The sequence below is a fragment of the Falco naumanni genome, chromosome 1, assembly GCF_017639655.2.
Source record: "Falco naumanni isolate bFalNau1 chromosome 1, bFalNau1.pat, whole genome shotgun sequence".
Classification (NCBI taxonomy): Eukaryota; Metazoa; Chordata; class Aves; order Falconiformes; family Falconidae; genus Falco; species Falco naumanni.
Genome location: NC_054054.1, coordinates 125,827,990 through 125,845,616, shown reverse-complemented (window position 1 = coordinate 125,845,616; position 17,627 = coordinate 125,827,990). Strand labels below are relative to the sequence as shown.

General features: G+C 61.8%; 3 protein-coding genes across 7 annotated transcripts; 2 read left to right on the top strand and 1 right to left on the bottom strand.

Annotated features, from left to right (window-relative positions):
- The first annotated feature begins 482 nt into the window (after positions 1-482).
- CDC42EP4 (CDC42 effector protein 4) lies at positions 483-7,754 on the top strand. Of its 3 annotated transcripts, none has more exons than XM_040582099.1 (2): positions 483-569; positions 5,798-7,754. In XM_040582099.1, the coding sequence occupies exon 2, from the start codon at positions 5,933-5,935 to the stop codon at positions 6,863-6,865; it is 933 nt and encodes a 310-aa protein (XP_040438033.1). In that variant the 5' UTR covers positions 483-569; positions 5,798-5,932; the 3' UTR covers positions 6,866-7,754. The 3 variants fall into 3 exon arrangements, with proteins under 3 accessions (XP_040438033.1, XP_040438035.1, XP_040438034.1); XM_040582101.1 differs by lacking the exon at positions 483-569 and adding an exon at positions 1,303-1,563; XM_040582100.1 differs by lacking the exon at positions 483-569 and adding an exon at positions 1,608-1,867.
- Positions 7,755-10,446: 2,692 nt separating this feature from the next.
- CPSF4L (cleavage and polyadenylation specific factor 4 like) lies at positions 10,447-12,749 on the top strand. Its single transcript, XM_040592039.1, has 6 exons — positions 10,447-10,549; positions 10,867-10,895; positions 11,341-11,533; positions 11,798-11,893; positions 12,179-12,272; positions 12,632-12,749. Exons 1-6 carry the CDS (start codon positions 10,447-10,449, stop codon positions 12,747-12,749), a joined length of 633 nt encoding a protein of 210 aa, XP_040447973.1.
- Positions 12,750-13,961: 1,212 nt separating this feature from the next.
- C1H17orf80 (chromosome 1 C17orf80 homolog) lies at positions 13,962-17,613 on the bottom strand. Of its 3 annotated transcripts, none has more exons than XM_040582087.1 (4): positions 16,301-17,613; positions 15,783-15,890; positions 15,463-15,579; positions 13,962-14,936 (listed from the first exon to the last, which is right to left on the bottom strand). In XM_040582087.1, the coding sequence occupies exons 1-4, from the start codon at positions 17,547-17,549 to the stop codon at positions 14,908-14,910; spliced, it is 1,503 nt and encodes a 500-aa protein (XP_040438021.1). In that variant the 5' UTR covers positions 17,550-17,613; the 3' UTR covers positions 13,962-14,907. The 3 variants fall into 3 exon arrangements, with proteins under 3 accessions (XP_040438021.1, XP_040438022.1, XP_040438023.1); XM_040582088.1 differs by having other exon boundaries at positions 13,962-14,933; XM_040582089.1 differs by lacking the exon at positions 15,783-15,890.
- Positions 17,614-17,627: the final 14 nt, after the last annotated feature.

The following is a 17,627-nucleotide window of genomic DNA, read 5'->3' as shown; positions in this document are numbered from 1 at the left end:
GGGGTCCTGTGCCCCGGGGGGGACGGAGCAGCGAGGCTGGCTGGGGGCACGGAGCCGTGGGGTGGAGGGAAGGTGGGTGTAGGGGCTGCGGCCTCGTGGGTGTCACGGTCACCAGTGGGACGGGGACATCGGTGCTGCCCTGGGGCTGAACCCGCCTCCTCCTGGCAGTTTAGTTCGGCTCTTAATTCCCCCTCATTAATCAAAGTCTGTGACACCCCCCACCCCCTCAACACCCGCCGCTCCGCCAGCCCCTTGCTCTGCCCACCGGGACCCCCCCACCCCTGCGGATCCCTGCGCCCCGCTCGGGAGGGGCGGGGGACCCCACTCGGGACCCCACACAGGGGCACCCCCATGGGCGGGGCCCCGCCCAGGCCAAGAGTTCCCCCCCGCCCCACTCGGGTTTGAATGGAGGGCGTGGGACTGGCCGTGACGTGGCGCCGCGCCATTGGCCCGGGCGGGGCGATGACATCATGCCCCGCCGCCGCGGTAGTGGGGGGGCAGCTCCGTTCCGGCTCGGCTCGGCTCGGCTCGGCACGGCCATGGAGCGGCAGCGCGGCCCGTGAGCGCAGGTAGGCGGCTCCGGGGCTCGGTTCGGCTCGGCTGGGCACGGCTCGACTCGGTTCGGTTCGGCGCGGCGGAGGCAGCCGGGCCCCAGCTCGGCTATTGTCCGGTGGCGGGTGGGGTCCCCGGGGCTGCCCCGAGCCCCGCTCCGGTAGCGGGCTGGGGCGGCGGTGACCCTCACTCCCCCCCTACTCACCCCCGGTCCGTGGGGCCGGTCCACGGCGCGGGTGGGCGGAGGGGTTAAGCGGGGTGCGGAGCTGTGCTTGCCCAGCGTGGGGCACCGGCCCGGCTCCCCCTGGCCCGGCTCTGCACGGCCCGGCGGGGGCTCGGTGGTGCCCGGAGCCGGCGGTGGCCACAGCCGGGGCGGTGGCCGCCCGCGGCCCTTCTCGGAAAGGTTGCTCCTCCCCGGGCTGGAGCGGGGCCAGCAGCACCCCTGGGCTGGCCGGGGCTGGGCGCAGGCGGGTGCTGAGTCAGAGCCGCCCGAAATCCCCCTCCAGCTCATCCTGCTGCGGGCCGGGCCGGGGCTGGGGGCATCCCGGCCGGCCCCCAGCCTGCCCCCCCGCGCTGCTGGCCACCCGCGGGGGACACACGCCGGCTCCCGTGGGTGGCCCGGGGAGCTGGGACCTGCCTGGCTGGGGGGCTGGCTCCCGGAGCCGCCCCGGTGCTCGGAGAGCCGGGGGCTGGGGGGCAGCGGCCGCTCGCGGGGGGCCGGACTCGGCCTGCGCTGCCCTGGTTTGACCCCGGCAGCAGCAGCGATAACTATAGATGTTTCCGAGTGCCGAATCTATAGATCAGGAAAGCTGCTTTAAAGGGAGCTGGAATCGTTAGCGGTCTGGGGGAGAAACTGAGGCACGGAGCGAGGTGGCGAAGGCAGCGCAGCTCTCTGCGCCCCGGGCCAGGGCTTTCTCCCTCACTGGGTGCACAGTAAACAAGTCTGTTTTGGACGCAGCTGCCTCGGAGACCGTGGAGCGAGTCCAGCTGAGGTTTAGCACTGAGCAGTCGGTGGGTTTGGGTCCTGGGGGCGGCGGGGGGAGGGCAAGGCTGGCTCTGTGCCATGGGATGCCCGGCAGCGGGCTCCCTCCCCGGCCGCACTGCCGGTTGTGCTGACCGTGGCGGTCTCTCCCTTTGTTCCCCAGGTTTTGTCCTGAGCACAAACAGCCGCCGCGGCCGCGGGCCCCCCAAGCTGGCCGGCTGCGGGGTGCCGTCCCCGGCGGCAGGTAGGGTGCAGTGGCCGAGCCGTGGGAAGCCTGCCTGTTTACTTCCCGTCCACCCCAGCAAAACCGCAGGAATTCGGAGCCTGGCAGAGGTCAGGAGGTCTGTTTAGCCCCGGTATCCTGTCGGGCCCGGCCAGCCCCTGTTGTTGTGAGAGACGAAGCCGGGGCCAGCGAGGAGATAACCTTTCCCCCCAGGATTGTCCCCTCCTCGCCCTGCAGAGAGCTGTGGGCTGGTTCATGGCCCCGTAGCAGGAGGATTTATGGTCCTGTGCGTGTTCTGGCACGTCCTGCCAATAGTTCCTTGCTGAACTCTGGCTAGCTCCCGGTTGTCGGCAGTCCCTCGGGGAGCGCTGCTCTGCTTTTGGCACTGGTGTGCCAGTGCTGGGGTGGTGAGTTCCCCAGTTGGTGCTGCTCGGTGTGCCGATCGCCCCGGTGAGAGCTGTGCTCCTCCAGCCCCGGCGAGCCGTCTCACAATCCCCAGCTCTGGTGCTTGGGGCTGGCTGCCGTGCTGCTGGGGCTGCTCCATGCATCCAACAGCTGAATTCTGGCGGCGTCCTGATGCCAGGGACAGGACCAGACCTGTCATCTGTGTCGGGAGGAGGTGGTCACTGGGCCGCCTGGGCTGCCCGCACTAACAGGACTGTCTGCCCCCAGCCCTGGGAAGACTCGCTGGGGAGCCTGACACGAGGGTGTGACATCGGGCTGGTTCCCCTCTTGGGCCGGCGGTGGCGGGGTGTGATTCGTGCCCTGTCTCCAGCAGCTGTCTGCCAGGCACCGACATCAAAGGGCCGCCTGAGCCGGATCCCCAAGGGGCACAGCACCAGAAAGTGGGGCTGAGCAGCCGGCGTGTCCTTCTTGCCTGGTGTGCGGGTTCTCCCTGGCCCCGGGCAGTACTTGGGGCCTTGACTGGTCCAGCACAGCCCCTGCCCCAGCAGCACTCGACAGGGTGGGGAGAGCATCCTCTGATCTCTGGGCTGGAGGCTGCTGCCTGGGGTGCTCTGCGTGGCAAAGCCGGGGAAGCTCGTTTGGAGCTGGCCGGGCCAGCCAGGATGCTTTCACCCTCTGCAGGTTTGGCTCTCCCAGCCTGTGAGCGTGACAAGTTGGGGGCAGGACGCGTGGGAGCGTGGCTGGACTCGGCGTTTCTCCTGTGTGCACACACTCACTGGCCTCTTTCTTTCAGCCACTTGTGCCTCGGGTCCCCGTGGTGACTGGTGCTGAGCAGGGTGAGATGGGGAGGATGTGGGGGGCTCATGGGAGGCCTGCGCACAGTCCCCCTGCCTGCCCTGCCCTTGGCCAGGCCCGTCCCACCCTCCACGCTGGCGGCAGGACCCCGCTGTCCTGCAAGCAGACACCTATTCGCAGGGGAAATCACATCCCCGGGGACCTGAGGCTCTCGCTCCTCAGAGTTTGTGGTCCCAAAGGAGTGAGAAGGCAGGCGGGAAGCAGCGCCTGGTCTGTTGGTACACTTTATCCCTCTTGTCCTCAACCTGCACTTGCAGGTCCCATCCCCTCCCCTTTCCCCAAAGCCCTGCTGGGACTTGGCAGTGCTCTGGGCTCGCTGCCCCAGGACGCAGCGCTGCCAGCCTGCCTGCAAAGTCTCTCGGGTTACAGAGCTGCTTTCCCTGGTAGGGAGCTGGGGAGGCGGTGGCGAAGCCTGCCTGGCCTGGTTTCCTTTGTGAAAGTGCCGGCAGTGGGAATGTCACAGGATCCGCGCTCCTCTCCCTGGAGCAAGAGGAGGAGAAAGGGGCTCTGTGTCCTGCGCCCCCCTGGGCAGGACGGGGCCAGCAGCCAGGCTGTGGGGCAGCAGCATCCCACCGCGCTGCCGCCTCTCAGGGTGAGAGAAGCATTGAGGGATGGGGGAGATTGTGGCTGCTGCGAAAAGGCTTCGTGTGCTGGAGCGCCAAGGGGGAACGCGGTGGCTTGTTTGGAAGCTGTGAGGGTGCTGGAGAGCTGCTGGCCAGGCAGGCTGCCGCGGCACGCCGGTAACACTCTAACCTCCCCGTGGCCCCTTTGCCGAGGCTTGCAAAGTATCTCACAAATGCTGAACTTGGCCACAAAATCTAAATACAAGGGAGGGACAGTCCCCAGATGGCCTAAATCAGCAGCACGGTTGCCTGGCCCAGCTGGGGAGCTTGCCGGGAGTGTTTGTTTTATGTAAAACCAAAGGCTGGAGGAATGCTGGCCTGAAAGGAGACCTTGCAAGGGGAAAATGTCTGTGCCATGCACACGCGCTCAGCTGGGCTGTGTGAGATCCTGGCCAGGGGAGCTGGGGCTCCAGCGAGCTGCTTGTCCACATTCAGATGCAGCGAGGGGGGAAATAAGTCCACCTGGCTCCTGGTTTGACACTGTGGAGAAGGCGGTGTGGCTGCTCTGTGTCTTCCCCCAGCTCCTGAGGATAAACTGGGGGGCTCCTCTGGCTGGGTACCCCATGTGCTGTCACATCCCCAGGGCTCTGCAGCAGTGGAGTCGGGCAGTGGGATCCTGCGCAGGGATGGATGGGGAGCGTGGCTGTGTGCCACCGGCGCTGTGCCGTGGGGCATGCCCACCCTGGCTGCCCCATACAGAAGCTGTGTGCAGGAGGGCTGGGTGCCGGGACTTTGCACCCGTGTGGGGTCAGAGTCCATCCTGCCTGCATGAGACTCCTGGGCACATCCTGCCTGAGGTCCTGCTGCCCCGGAGGGGGACAGACGGGTGTCGCAGGGCAGGTTTGGGAAGGGATGGGGGGGGTGTGGGACAGGAGCCCTCCCCCTGTCTGTGCTGGCAGCAGTGGGGCGGCTGCTGTGGCCCCGTGCGGTGTCCGGCGAAGTGGATTGTGCCAGGACCAAGCTGCCATCGCTGGCCGTGGGCTACGGGACTGGGATTCACTTCCAGCCAACCCAGTGGAGCCGTTCACCTGCACTCTGGGGCTGGGTGGGCAATGGGGGGCGTGACCCCCACCCCGAGACTTGCTCAGAGGAGAGACGTCAGTCCCTTCCCCGTGCTTGTCATGGGACCGCGGTGTTGCGGGTGGTGCCCGAAGGGAGGAAGCGGGTGGCTGCGAGCCCTTCCTCCTCGGCAGCCTCTCCCGGGACCACCTGGGGCTGCCTGGCGCCAGGGGAAGCGCGGGATGCGGTGACGTGGTCACTGTCCTTGTGGCCCTTTCTGCATGGCCATGGGCGCTGGGCTGGACAGGTTGGCCGGTGGCACCGAGGTGGCCACAGGAAGGAGAAACACGCCTCGTGTCTGTTGCTAACTGCCACCCCTGAGTCGCAGCGGTGACAGCGAGGTGGCTGTTGAGGGTGGGCATGGCAGCATGGGCTCAGCGCTGGGGTATTGTGAGGAGCAGCACGGAGGGCTTTGGGGTGCTCAAGGGCAGCAGCAAGGCTGCACCCCCAGTCCCCATCCTGCCGGGTGCGGAGGGGTAGCCGTGCCTGCTCGCCCCGGTCCCCCATCCTGGCTCCCCCCGGCACGCCGCTTGGCTGGCGGTGCCTCCCGGGGGCTCTACGCCCTCCTCACACACTTCCTGCCGTCTGTTTCCAATTCCTCCTGGCGTCTGCTCCTCCCTGCTTTCTTCCAATTAAAAAAAAAATAATAAAAAAAAAATTCCAGGCATCTTCTCGGCATGCGGCTCCCAGAGGCTCAGGCGCTGCCGAACCCTGCTCCGGTGGGCTCGGCTGCGCTGGGAGGGGATGGTGGGTCCCGCGGTGCCCCACATCCCTTTGGTGCCGTTCACGTGAGGCAGAGGGTCGGGGACTGTCCTGTGACATCCCTGTGCCCAGGTCTTTCTCCTGTGGTCCTTTCCGCACATACTCCATGAATGGGCTCTGGGACCCGCTCATTTAAGGGGCACGGGGAGCTCGGGGGTGTCTGAGGGCTTGTTCCCTGTGGAGCGATGCTGTGTGAAGGCAGTTCCCAAGGAAGCAGAGTGGCTGGTGGGCACAGGGTCACATTTTGCAGCCTGGCGGGGTGAGGGCCGGTGTTGGCAGGGCTGTGCCCACCCATGTCCTCGAAGCCTGACTGTGTCCCTTTCTCCTGTCCCTTAGGAGTGACCTGTCTGTGACACCGGTGGGAACCCAGCTGCAGAGCACCAGGTCTGAGCACCAGCTGGGTCTGTGGGACACGCAGCTCCGTCTCGGCCGCCCCGGTGCAGCGTAGTGCAACCCCTCCCCGCCGCGGTGATGCCGATCCTCAAGCAACTCGTCTCCAACTCTGCCCACTCCAAGCGTCGCTCACGGGCTGACCTGACGGCTGAGATGATCAGCGCGCCGCTGGGGGATTTCCGCCACACCATGCACGTGGGGCGGGCAGGGGATGCCTTTGGGGACACCTCCTTCCTCACCAGCAAGGCAGGGGAACCGGGGCCAGAGCTGGGTGAGGAGCCGGGAGCCTCCAAACCCAGCCTGCTCTCCCGCCGCTTCCGCAGCAGCAAGCGCTCGCAGTCGGTGACACGAGGTGACCGGCGGGACATGCTCGGTTCGCTGCGGGACTCGGCGCTCTTCGTGAAGAATGCCGTCTCCCTGCCCCAGCTCAACGAGAAGGAGGTGGACAGGAGCGCGGGGCAGCTGCCCAAGAGCCTCTCCTCCAGCCCCGTCAAGAAGCTGCCGGAGGAGGTGAGCCCTGAAGAGCAGCAGCGCCCCAACGGAGCAGCTGCCGGGCCGCTGAGCCCCAGCTTGGATGAGCGCGACTTCGGGGACATCACGGATCTGCCCGTCATGGTGGCCAAGAGCGGGGCAGGCATGAAGCATGCTGAGTCCATCATGTCCTTCCACATCGACCTGGGCCCCTCCATGCTCGGGGATGTCCTGAGCATCATGGATAAGGAGCAGTGGGAGCAGGATGAAGACCCCGAGGCAGAGGAGAGCTGTGAGGAGGAGGCGGATGCCACCCTCCCTGGCTCCCCGGCAGTGGCAGCAGCCCTGCCAAGCCAGAGCCCATCCCGCGGTGCTGGTGGCCGCTGCCCCAGGGACAGTAGTTCAGTGTCCAGCTGCACCTCGGGGCCAGAGGAGCACAGCCTTGTCCCCGGGCCACCGAGCCAGCGGGGGGGGGGCCCAAAACGCCCCGACAAGGAGTTCTCGTTTGCCGATGAAGATGATGACGAGATCAGAGTATAAAAGGCGAGCGGCTGAGCCAAGGGGTCTGGTTCTCATTTGTGGTTTCTTGGACATGGAGCCGAATACCCCAGTGCTACAACGGGTGGCACCAGGGAAGAATCAACTCCTCACTCGTTCCCTCTCCCCGTCCGAAGGTGGACGTGCCGTGGCAGGACAGCGCTCTGCTCCCGGGGCTGGGGGCAGCCCCAACGCCTTTCGGCCCCTGGAGAGCTCCAGCACGTCCCAGGAGGGGAAAGCAGACTCTATTTTGGTTCTTTCTGTTGGACTTTGGATATTAGCTCTTCCTACCCACCCATGTAAAGCAATATAGGATCAAACAAGACGAGGCTTCAAAGTTTTAGCCCCTTTAGTAATATATTTTTTTTTCCACCGTATGGTTTTTATTGCTCTCTGATTTGTACTTAACTTTCTTTACTCTTGCTTTTGGTTTTAATGGAGGGGAGTTTCCCATGAGGAAGGACTTGGCTCTAGAGCTCAGAGGGGGCTTGGGGCTGTGGGCAGCTCCAGCTCCCCACATTTCTTGGGAACTTTCTGCAGACCAAGCGCCTCCAGCCCCATGCTGTGCTGGGCACTCGCTCCTCATCCCTCGGATGGATGGATGGATGGAGCTATCCCAGATGCTTGATCCAGCATCCTGGGGTCACAGGGATGGCCCCTGGCCAGCTCCCAGGGATGCTGGTGGGAGCGTGGGTCTGTTCCCAGTGGGAGGAACACCTGGAGCTCCCTGTGAGCCAGGGTGAGCCCCGGCGTCCTGCGTGCCAGGCGGCTGCTGTTGTGGGGCCGGTCTGGCCATGCAGTGCTGAGGCTGGCCTGGTGCAGGCGGGTGGAAGAGGAGGGTTTTATACCATGTATGTACAAATGCAAAGAATAAAAGGAAACGGTAGTGACAGCAGTGGCCTGAATTCCTGGGGGAGGAGATACGTAGGGATGTGTGTGTTTGCAGGCTGCTGTACAAGTGGGGGCCAGCTTTCTCTGTGCTGCCGCTGTCCCCAGACCCTGTCCTGCTGCCTCCACCATTGCTGCCTGTCCCTGGCTGGAGTCCTGCCTGGCAGCGGGTCCCTGGCCAGCGTTTCGGCACCTGTGGCGGCCGTGCTTTATCTGACCCTGGCACGGGGCTGCCTGTGGCGGGAGGAAGCAGGCGAGCTCCTGCTGGCCGGATCTGGCTCAGGGCTGGGACCCTCCGGCCAGGCCAGCTCCTGCCAAGGGTGGCTTTGCCAAGATGTAGCTCTCCTCCCTGCAGCCCTGCTCCCTGTTAGCCAAGGAGGAGGGGAAGGTGATGGTGGGGCAGGACTGGTTGTCCCTGCTCCCATGGGCTGGGGGCCAGGGCTCGGGTTGTCTTGGGTGCTCCCAGCCCCACAGGGCTGCTGTGGACACAGATGACCCCAGCATGGCAAGTAGGGCAGGTCGTCCCCATTCCACAGCCGGCTTCCCATAGCACTCTGTGCAGGCAGGGGGCTGCCTTCCCTCCCCAGCCCCTCTGATGGAGCCAGTACTGGCTGTGATGGGACAAAGCACTGGGAGCAGCCCAGAGCCCTTCCCTCAGCCGGTGGAGAACACGGCTGTGCCAGGAGCACTGGCCAGGCTTTCCTCACTGGTCATGGAAAGGGAGGAAAAATTTGGCCCCTCCAGCATCTCTGGCCCTAGGAGAGGCGGAGTGCCCCTGTGCTCCTGTGGGGGGTCTCCCCTGGTGAAGCGGGTGGGAGCGGGCAAGGGCCGTGCCCCAGTGGGGACACAATAGGGTCCTGTGGATGCACAGACCCAACCCAACACCCTGCTGTGTGGGACATTGGGCTATTGTCTGGGACAAGGAGAACAACAGCAGCTGGTGGCTCTGAGCTCACCGGGCTGTCTCTGCCCTGGTCACTGCAGCACAGCCCCCCCCGCCCTGTGCCAGGGTCCTGGCGCCGCTGCCCCTTGCCCCGTTCTGGGCATGCATCCCTTGAGCTGATGGTCCTGATCCCTGCCTCCTGGGACGTCAGCAGGCTGCTGGGGCGGACCTGGCTCCTCCTGTCCCTTATGGATGCTTGATAGAAAGAGGCAAGGCAGGGTAGGTCACTGGGGCTTGCACCCCTTCCTGGGACCTCCTTGCTCCCCAGGGCCTCGCTGGTGCTGTGAGGAGAGGATAGGCCCTGGGCCCCCTGGCACTAGCCGCCTGTGACTGTCACTTGGCAATGGTGATCTTTGTGACACCTGTCAGCTCCAGCCTCCTGCTCAGCAGCATCATGCTGCTGCAAGCTGATGGAGCAGAAAGTGCACGCTGGCTTGCTGAGCGCACACGGGATATGGCCCCACTCGATGGGACAGGATGGTGGCCCTGGCACATCACGAGCAAGCACAGGGCCAGTGCAACAGGTCCTGGTCTAGTGGGGAGTAATGCCAGCACCACTGCAATGCCAGCTGTGTCCAGCCAGTGCCTGCTGCAGGGGAGGGCAGGTTGGCTGGGCTGCCCCCGCAGACTCCCCAAAACCCCTCTATCTGCACAGCACAGGGTGGGCATCTTGGTGTGGGACCTGGCATGTGCACGGCATGGCCACTCGGTGTCAGGTCAGTGCACAGCACCCTGCGCAGGGCTGCGGCCACAGCACCCGCAGGCAGTGCTCCGGCAGGCGGGCAGCACTGGTCCAGTGCATTTATAGGTAGTGACAGAATGGGAGCAGGTCTCCATCCCCGATGTGTCAGGCCATGTCACTCCGGGCGCGTGCCGTGGATGTGCGTGGCCAGAAGAGCCGCGTGATGGAGGAGGGACGAAGCATTAGGTTAAACCCACCCAGGGCTGTGGGGGCTCCCAGCAGCTCCGGGAAGCAGTGTGGCACCACGGTTGTGCCCAGCATGTGCCGCTGCAGCCTGGCATGCAATACAAGCCCCCAACCTGGCAGTGGGGACCAAAGGGGCTTCCCATCAGGATGCGAGGTGTGACGTAGCTGTCCCCACCAGGAGCCTAGGGACGTGGGTCTGTCCTGCTGGGCACCAGGCGCTGGTGAGCGGGGCTGGGGATGATGATGCTGTGCACCCAGCAATGCTGAAAACACTCAGATGGCAACAAAACCCACCCAGGATCTGTCCCTTGCTGTCGGAACATTTTGTTATGGCACTCAGGCCATATGTGGCTCTGTTCAAGGCTGAGCAGCAGCCCCGGTGGGAGGGGGTTAACCCAGCTCACGGCCAGCCCCAGAAGACCTCACTGCTCCTGGGGAGATGTGGGCCAGCTGCTCTGCCCTAGAGCCGAGGCTGGAGGAAAAGCAGATGTCGGTGCTGAGAGGCAATTACGGGGGACGGGATGGGGGCCTGGGGCTGAGCTCCCTGCAGCTGGGCTGCGGCACCAGGCAATCACGGCTGCAAATTGAGATCAGATGTGGGCAGCTTCTCTCTCTAAACTGAGTGCTCTGAGCTGCTGCCTGTGCTGGTTTTGCTCTGGCTTGGGGAGGAGGAGAAGGAGGAGGGTTTCTGAGTGCTGCTGGGGCCTGATGAGCTGCAGAGTGTGGTGCTCCCTTGGGACATCTGTGTGTTCCTTGAGCAGCCCCTTTGCTGCCGTGCTCCTTGCCTGTGCTGTGCTGGAGGTGACCCTTGCTGGAGCAGGGGTGATGCAGGACCTGGTGGCTGGTGTGGAGAAGATCAGGTTTGACCTGGAGGCTGATGTGGAGCAGCAGCGAGGAGCTCAGCCCCTGCCCTTCCCAGGTATGGGCAGTAAGTTGGAGACAAGGTCCTGTGGCATCCTTGGAGGGTGATGGGGCTGCAGGAGGTGTTGGGGCTCTCCTCCTTGCTGGTGCTCCTGGCTCTTGCTGCATCCACCACAATGCCTGGGTGCTTCTTGTCCTGCCTCCTCGCTGGGCTCCTGCCTGAGGCCAGGCTGCTCCGGGCATTGCTCACTCATGGATCCATCTGGCACTGTGTTGGGGGGGCTGCTAGTGGAGAGGGCTGAGATGCTTTTGCCCACGATGGCACAGTGGTGCCAGTACTGGGGGCAGTGGGTGAGCACCTCTCTGTGCTGCTTTCCCCCACAGAGCTGAGGGCAGCTGTCTGCAAGTTCTTCCACTGAGGGCTGCACACCAGGGGCGAGTGCTGAGAAGGGACAGGGATGGGACTGACACCACCCTACAAGAATATGGGGACACCAGGGAGCCAGACAGGCCCCCCCTCTGCTCCACAAGCAGCCCACGTCCGTGGCAGATCGCTCCATGACACCGTGGCCAGTGGGTTGGAGAGTTTTTGCCCAAAATGCTAATGCTGCTCAGAGCCCCCTGTTCCCCTGGATGAATACTTTTACTCTTCTGCACTGGGGAGGGCTTGGTCCCCCAGGCACTACCAAGGTCTGGTTCCCCTGGGAGGGTTAAAGTGCTGTGCACCCCATGGGTGCTGCAAATCTCCCACACACCTGGGAAAGCTCCTGCTGGCATGTCCCAAGCCAAGGTGCTGGGGCTGGAGGTGGGTCCTGAGTGCAGGCAGGACTGGAGGGGCTGCCACGGCAGGGGCTGGGGGCGCAGGCGGGCTGTGGCAGTGGGTGTGTGCCGTGGCTAGGTGTGCAGTGCCCCTTCCAGCATGTCAGCGGGGAGAGGATGGTGGTTTGCAAGCGTTGGCTGTGTGGGCTCCGCAAGAAGGGCGATGGCTGCGACTTCCTGCATGAGTACGATGTGACCAAGATGCCCGAGTGCTATCGCTTCTCCAAGTTCGGTAGGTGTGGGACAGGGCTGGGGACCCCAGGGAGCCTCTCCCACCCCAGCACCCATGTTCCTTGGGTCTGGCCTCGAGCAAGCGCCTGATGCCACCTCCTGTCTGTGGGAAGAAATGCCACTGGCACCCACGCAGGGCCACTGGTCCCCAAGCCAAGCCTGGAGTGCTCCTGGGGCACCTTGGTTCCTCTCATTCAGCGCATCCTTGAGTGATTGCCACTGTGTTTGGCTTGAGCGAGCACTGTCCCATCACTTGCTTCCACAGGCCAGTGCAGCAACAAGGACTGTCCTTTCAAGCACACTGATGCCACTGCCAGCACCATGGGCTGTCCCTGGTACGACCGTGGCTTCTGCAGGCAGGGTGAGCTGCTGGGGTGAGCAGGGGCCACCTGTGTTATCTGCCCACCGGTGATGGGGCGTCTGGACCCCACTGCTGGCCCGACCTCCTGCCACCTCTGAGCCAGAGCAGGGTGAACCAGTGGGCTGTCTGGGGACTGCCTGGGAGTGGGACCAGGTGCCCGGTGGGGATCTGGGCTTGGGGCAGCAAAGACCCCACAGAGCTGAAGGGGAATGGGGCTGCTCCCGAAATCCCTGCAGGGCTGCGGGTGATGCTGTGCCCCCGTAAACTAGAACCTCTCCTCTGCAGGTCCCCTGTGCAAGTACAAGCACACACGGAGGTTGATGTGTGCCAACTACCTCGTTGGCTTCTGCCCAGAAGGACCCAAGTGCAAATTCATGCAGTATGTGCTGGGGGGGGGGGGGGGGGGGGGGGGGCACTCAGCATGCCCCAGCTGCATGCCTCTCCGAGGCTGAGAAGGTGGCTGTGGCCCTTGCAGTGTCTGGGTCAAGGGCAAGGTTGCTTTGGGTCCTTGTCTGGACTCACTGAACCCCTTTGGTCTCTCCCCATGTCCAACCTGAGCTGGTGACCACAGAGTTTTTGGTGGGTGGGCAGGGGACAGCCCCGGTCCCCATGGGGGTGTCTGGACCAGCTGCCTGAGCCCTGGGATCGCCCTGAGAGGCTGTGGGAGCCACAGGGGGATCTGGGGGTACCGCTTGTCGTGTCCCAGGGAGTAACTGCCTGTCCTCTATCCCTCTCCAGCCTCAAGGCCAGGCTGATGACGAGCAGCACGGATCCATCCAAGGTGACGCAGAGAAGGTCCTATGCCATTCTCTCGAGTCGAGGCCCTTTTGCTCTGTGCCTCTGCCCATTGGGGTGATGCACCAGCTGCCCCTGCCCCACAGCTCTTGCTTCTGCCCCAGCTCATGTGTGAGCCTGCAGGACAGCAGTTGCCAACAGCCTCTCCCACCGTTTTCCCCCTTGGGGGCTGGATCTGGCTGCTGGTGAGGGGAGTGGATGCAAGGATGTGCCGCCCATGGAGACCACTCTGCCAGCCACTGGCACTACTCAGCACCTGGCAGCACAGCTGTGGGACACCAACAGCTGCTCCCTGGGCCCATAGTGCTCAATTGAACAAGGTACCTGTGTCAAGGTCAGCGTTTTTGGGACTGGGTGGGCTGGGAGCAACGGCCTCACCTTGGAGGGGGGTGAAGTGCTATGGCAAGGGGCAGGGTGTGGCATTGGGGCTCCCACAGCTTTCTTGACTTGATGTCTGTCTTCTCCCTGGGCCATGTTTCTTGGCCCTGCAGCCTGCCCCCTCGAGCGGCTGGTGTGTGAACCAACTGGGCAGAAGGCTGTACTCGGACTGAAATAACCTGGCAGCATGTGAAGGGACTTCTGTGGTAATAAATACTTGGCATCCAGTGGAATAGGCCTGGAGATCAGTGAACCCTAGTGTCCCTCTGGGTTGGTTTATTGCAGTTGGAGGTCTTGGGTTGCTGCTGGCAGGCGGGAGCTATGCTGGAAGGAGGCAGGGTCCATTAGCCTGCTTGCTGCCAGTGTGAAAATGAACGTGTGGTAACGTGGCAATGGATCGATCCAGCACAAACTGATGCCTGCCTCTCCCTGACCCTTCAGTGTGGAGAGAAAGGTCATTATGGCTCCAAGTGTGGAAGATGCAGCTGGAAATCCTGCTGGGGAAGTGACTCAAGTGCTCCTGCACGGACTGTGGAAGGACACCATACAGCGCAATGAAGCCAGTGAGACAGCTGCCATGGCAGTTGCTGGACTAGAAAAGCCAGTTGGTTTTGCTCAGCGCCAGCTCTCGCAGGTCTTTGCACAAACAGCAGAGAGGTCACAGCTTCCCCAATGCAACCGAAGTGGGACTGTACACAGCTGCCTCTGTTCCCTCCCATGCAGCCGGCTGTGTGTGGACAGTGACTGCTCCCGCTGCCCCTATGCAATCACAGGTTTGATGGGGTGTGGGACCAGCTTGTGCTGGGGTCCTGGGCAGATGAGGGTGTGGGTGTGCTAATCCCCTGCAAAACAGGGTAAGAAGCACCATGTTTGAGAACACATGACACCAAGCAGGAAAGGAAAACTCACAAAGGTTTTTACTGCTGGTGAGAGGGAGTTTTTGGTGAAACACCTCTGACACAGTACTACTGCACTGCTCTTTGAATAAACACTTCAGGCTTCTTTTTCTTGGCTTTTTTCTTTTACCCTTCATGCCTGTCACATGACCAGTCCTTTTCCAGACATGTTTGGTGATGGCAGGCTACAACTAGCACTCTCATAACTGTCCTCATTTGTCTGATGCAGACATCGGTTTGCCCTTTGGGCACAACAGCTAATCCAATGGACTTTTATTCCTCCAGAAATAGGGCGCTGTGGTCTCAGTGCTGCTGCTTTCATGCCTTCACAATGGTCCCTCCCTCAGAGCCTCAGCAGTCCCACTAGCGCCATGCTGACGGCAAAGCGGGGGGCTGGGTGTCCTTTGTGGAAAGGCCTTGCAGAAACCACCCTTCTCCTGCCAGTCGGCAGCAAACCCCATCCCACTCCCTGTGGAGAAGGGTAAGTAAAAGGTGGGCTGTGCCTGGTACAACTCTGCTAACTTAAAGGGCTGAAGCCACAACCCATCACAAACTGTACTGCCAGACACTCTGACTACAACATATGTGTCAGTTAATCTATATTAACAGCACAGGTCAAGGAGCTGTCCTGTTGTGTTGTCCCAAAGCCAGAGATCTGGGTTCTGCATGCTGTAGCAGCTCTACTACATCCAGACCTCGGATGGGTGGCTCTCAACACCTCTTTCAGTACAAAGTGTTGCCTGAACAAAGCAGTAACCACAGGCTGTTACTGTCGGCATCTACAGGAGGGTAACTGAAGAGCAGCCCTCAACTACGTAACCTGTCTCTGACAGTAAATGGGCCTTTGCTTATCTGAATCCCTGTTGGGATACCGGTTCTGAGCACTTCTGATGACTCAACAGTCAAACACTGGTGATGGTTCCTTGGGTGCTGTTTCAGCTTCTTTCAGTGGTATTTACGCCAGCGATGACCTTCTAGAAAAACAGGGGAGAGGAGGAAAAAAAACCCAAAAAAACAAACAGCAAAGAACAGTGTTAGCACAGTGCTATGTTCAGGGACTACATGAATGTGCTTTGCCCAGCAGTGATGAGCATGAAACTGACTGCAGTCTTCTCTGTTCACGTGCTGTAGAATGGCACATGAGAGCAAATCCTGCTAAGGAAACTACACAAACACCAGTAAATCCCTTGTCAGTTATGAGTAAATCCAGGGAATGGGTGCTTAGTGTTGGAGTATCTCCTCCCTCGGCTTTATGCAGGGTTTAAAAGTGCTACTGACTGTTCCTAGTGCTCTCCAGGGAGAAGGTGAGAACCAGCAACTGCTATTGCTGCCTTCGTTAGCTAAATTCTTCTGCCTACCTAAGCCAGGTCAGAATACTGTTCTCTGAGCTCTGGTATTAATCTTAACTGTGAAGTATTTAAATTATTTCAGAGCTTGAACTGACATGCTGCAAAAGTGAGAATTCCTGACATAAGACAGACACCAAGAAGGAAATCTTACTGATGTGCTGATAGTTCCAGCCATAGCTGAGGAGGCAGTATCCAGCCAGCAGCATGGAGATCCCAACTGGTCCACCCCTCTTCATGTTGATGTATCTGTTGTAATAGCTGCTCCAGGCTGTTGGAACAGAAATGCAAAGGTCAAATCACGCACAGGCCTTAAGAATCCATTGGTTTCCATGTAACTTTTCAAAGTGAAATTGCTGGGCTCTCTTTATTTACTTCTTGGTAAAGATCCAGACTGGCCACTTGGACCAGGCTGCAGCAACTAAATCACGAAGTGGGACAATTCTGCCCCAAGAGCCAGGAATTTAGCCTCACCTTTCTGCACTCCTCCAAGCAGCCCCTGGGGAGAAAAGTTGCAGGTGGCCAGCCACATGGGCAGCTCCCCCAGCCTTACATCCATCAGATGCCTTTCTGAGAGGGGACCTGTGTGGTGAGAAGTCAGAGTGGTCAAAGGGTGGAAAGAGAGGGCAATGCCTGTGGTGCTTGTGTCCCCTGTGCTGCACGGTGAGCACAGACCTGGTATCTGACACGGCTGCAAGTGGCTTGAGACTGACTCCTCAGAAATGAAGAGTGAATCATGTCTACCACAAAGTGAGTTCACTTCATCAGCCCAAACATGCAAAAGCCTGACTTAAACCTAAATAAAAACATATACCTTTGGTTTTGCAGGCTGGAGGGCTGAACAGTTAACTGCCTTGGATCCTTCCTGGACTCCTCTCTGAACAAGCCCAGCAGCTTAGAATTCCCAACCCCTCCTTTCCCATTCCTATCGGACAGTTTAGCCTGACACCACAGTAAATCTCAGCAACGAAGACTTTTGTTTCTCATGTTACCTTGCTGTCCCTCTGCAAAATTGCCCTTTGGTGTCTTCACTGTGATCCTCCTGCCTTCTTGGAAAGGCTTCCCTGGAAAAATGCTCAGCCCATCATAATTAGGATGTAAGTCTGGAAACCACTCCAAGCCCATGGCACCTGCCTGCACATTCCTGCCAGAGGCCTGGGATGGACAGATGGGTTGGCTTTTGGAGGTGTGGAGCAAGAACTGCGGGAGTGCCAGCTCAGAGTCCCTCCTTGCATTCAGGATGGGCTCAGAAACTACAGCCATCTGCTTCTTGCGCTCTCTATGCTTTTGTATGCTGGTTAGGTAATTTTTGGACGTCCCTTCATCGTGACCTCTGAAATGCTCTGTCAATAACAGATGGAGGTTCTTGGTATGCAAAGCAGGAAGAGGGGCTTTATGTTCCACATCAACTTCTTGGCACACCTGCTTCTCTTCTGTCACTGTTTTGTCTGTTCCCTCCTGCTGAACGAGGTCACCAGGGCCACTTCTGCAGTCAGTTTCAGGGGGATCTCGAAGTACGTGGGCTTTTGTTGGTTTTAAATTACTGCCTTTTTCTCCCTTTTTGCTGGCAGACACATTCTCCACAGCTCCATGGCTGTGCGTCTCTCTGTGTGTGGTTTCTGCAACCGTTATTCCCTCCTGCTGGATCCTGCCTGGATCCGGCCCTTCCGCCGGGGCGCAGTGTGTGCAGTGCCTCCCGGCGGCAGTGCCCCCGCTCCCGGGGCCGCTCCTCTCCCCGGTCACCCCGGCGCGCTGCTTCTCTGTGACTATTCTCAGCCCATTTCTCAGCTTTTCGGGTGGATCTTTAATCCCCTCGGGGAGCAAACCAAGGCAACCGGCTCCGCGCTGCACCGCGGGATCCGCCTGCCGCGCCGCGCCGCGCCCACCGGGCTGGCGGCGAGGCTCGGGGCCGGGCCCCCCACCCCGCTCGGCCGCCGCCGCCTTCCCCTTCCGGGCCGCCGCCTCCCGGGGGGCCGCAGCGGGCAGCCCTACGCTGGGGCCGGCCGCCCGCTTGCTGCTCTTACCGGCCGCTGCCGCCCGCGGCCCACTGCCCGCCCCGGAGCCGGCTCCGCCGCCGGGCGTGGAGGGCCCAGCGCCTGGGCCTAGGCCCGGGCCGGGCCCCGGGGCACCGCCGGGGGCCGGGCTCGGCGCGGCCTTGCAATGCGGGAGGTGGGCGCGGAGCCGCTTGAAGGGCCTGCGGCAGTGCGGGCACAGCTCCCGCCCCGGCGGCGCGGCGGCCATGGCCCCGCCACCCTCCCCGGGCCGCGCTGCCGTCAGCCGCCGCCGCCGCCACCCCCGGCGGGGCCCGGGCCCTGCGCG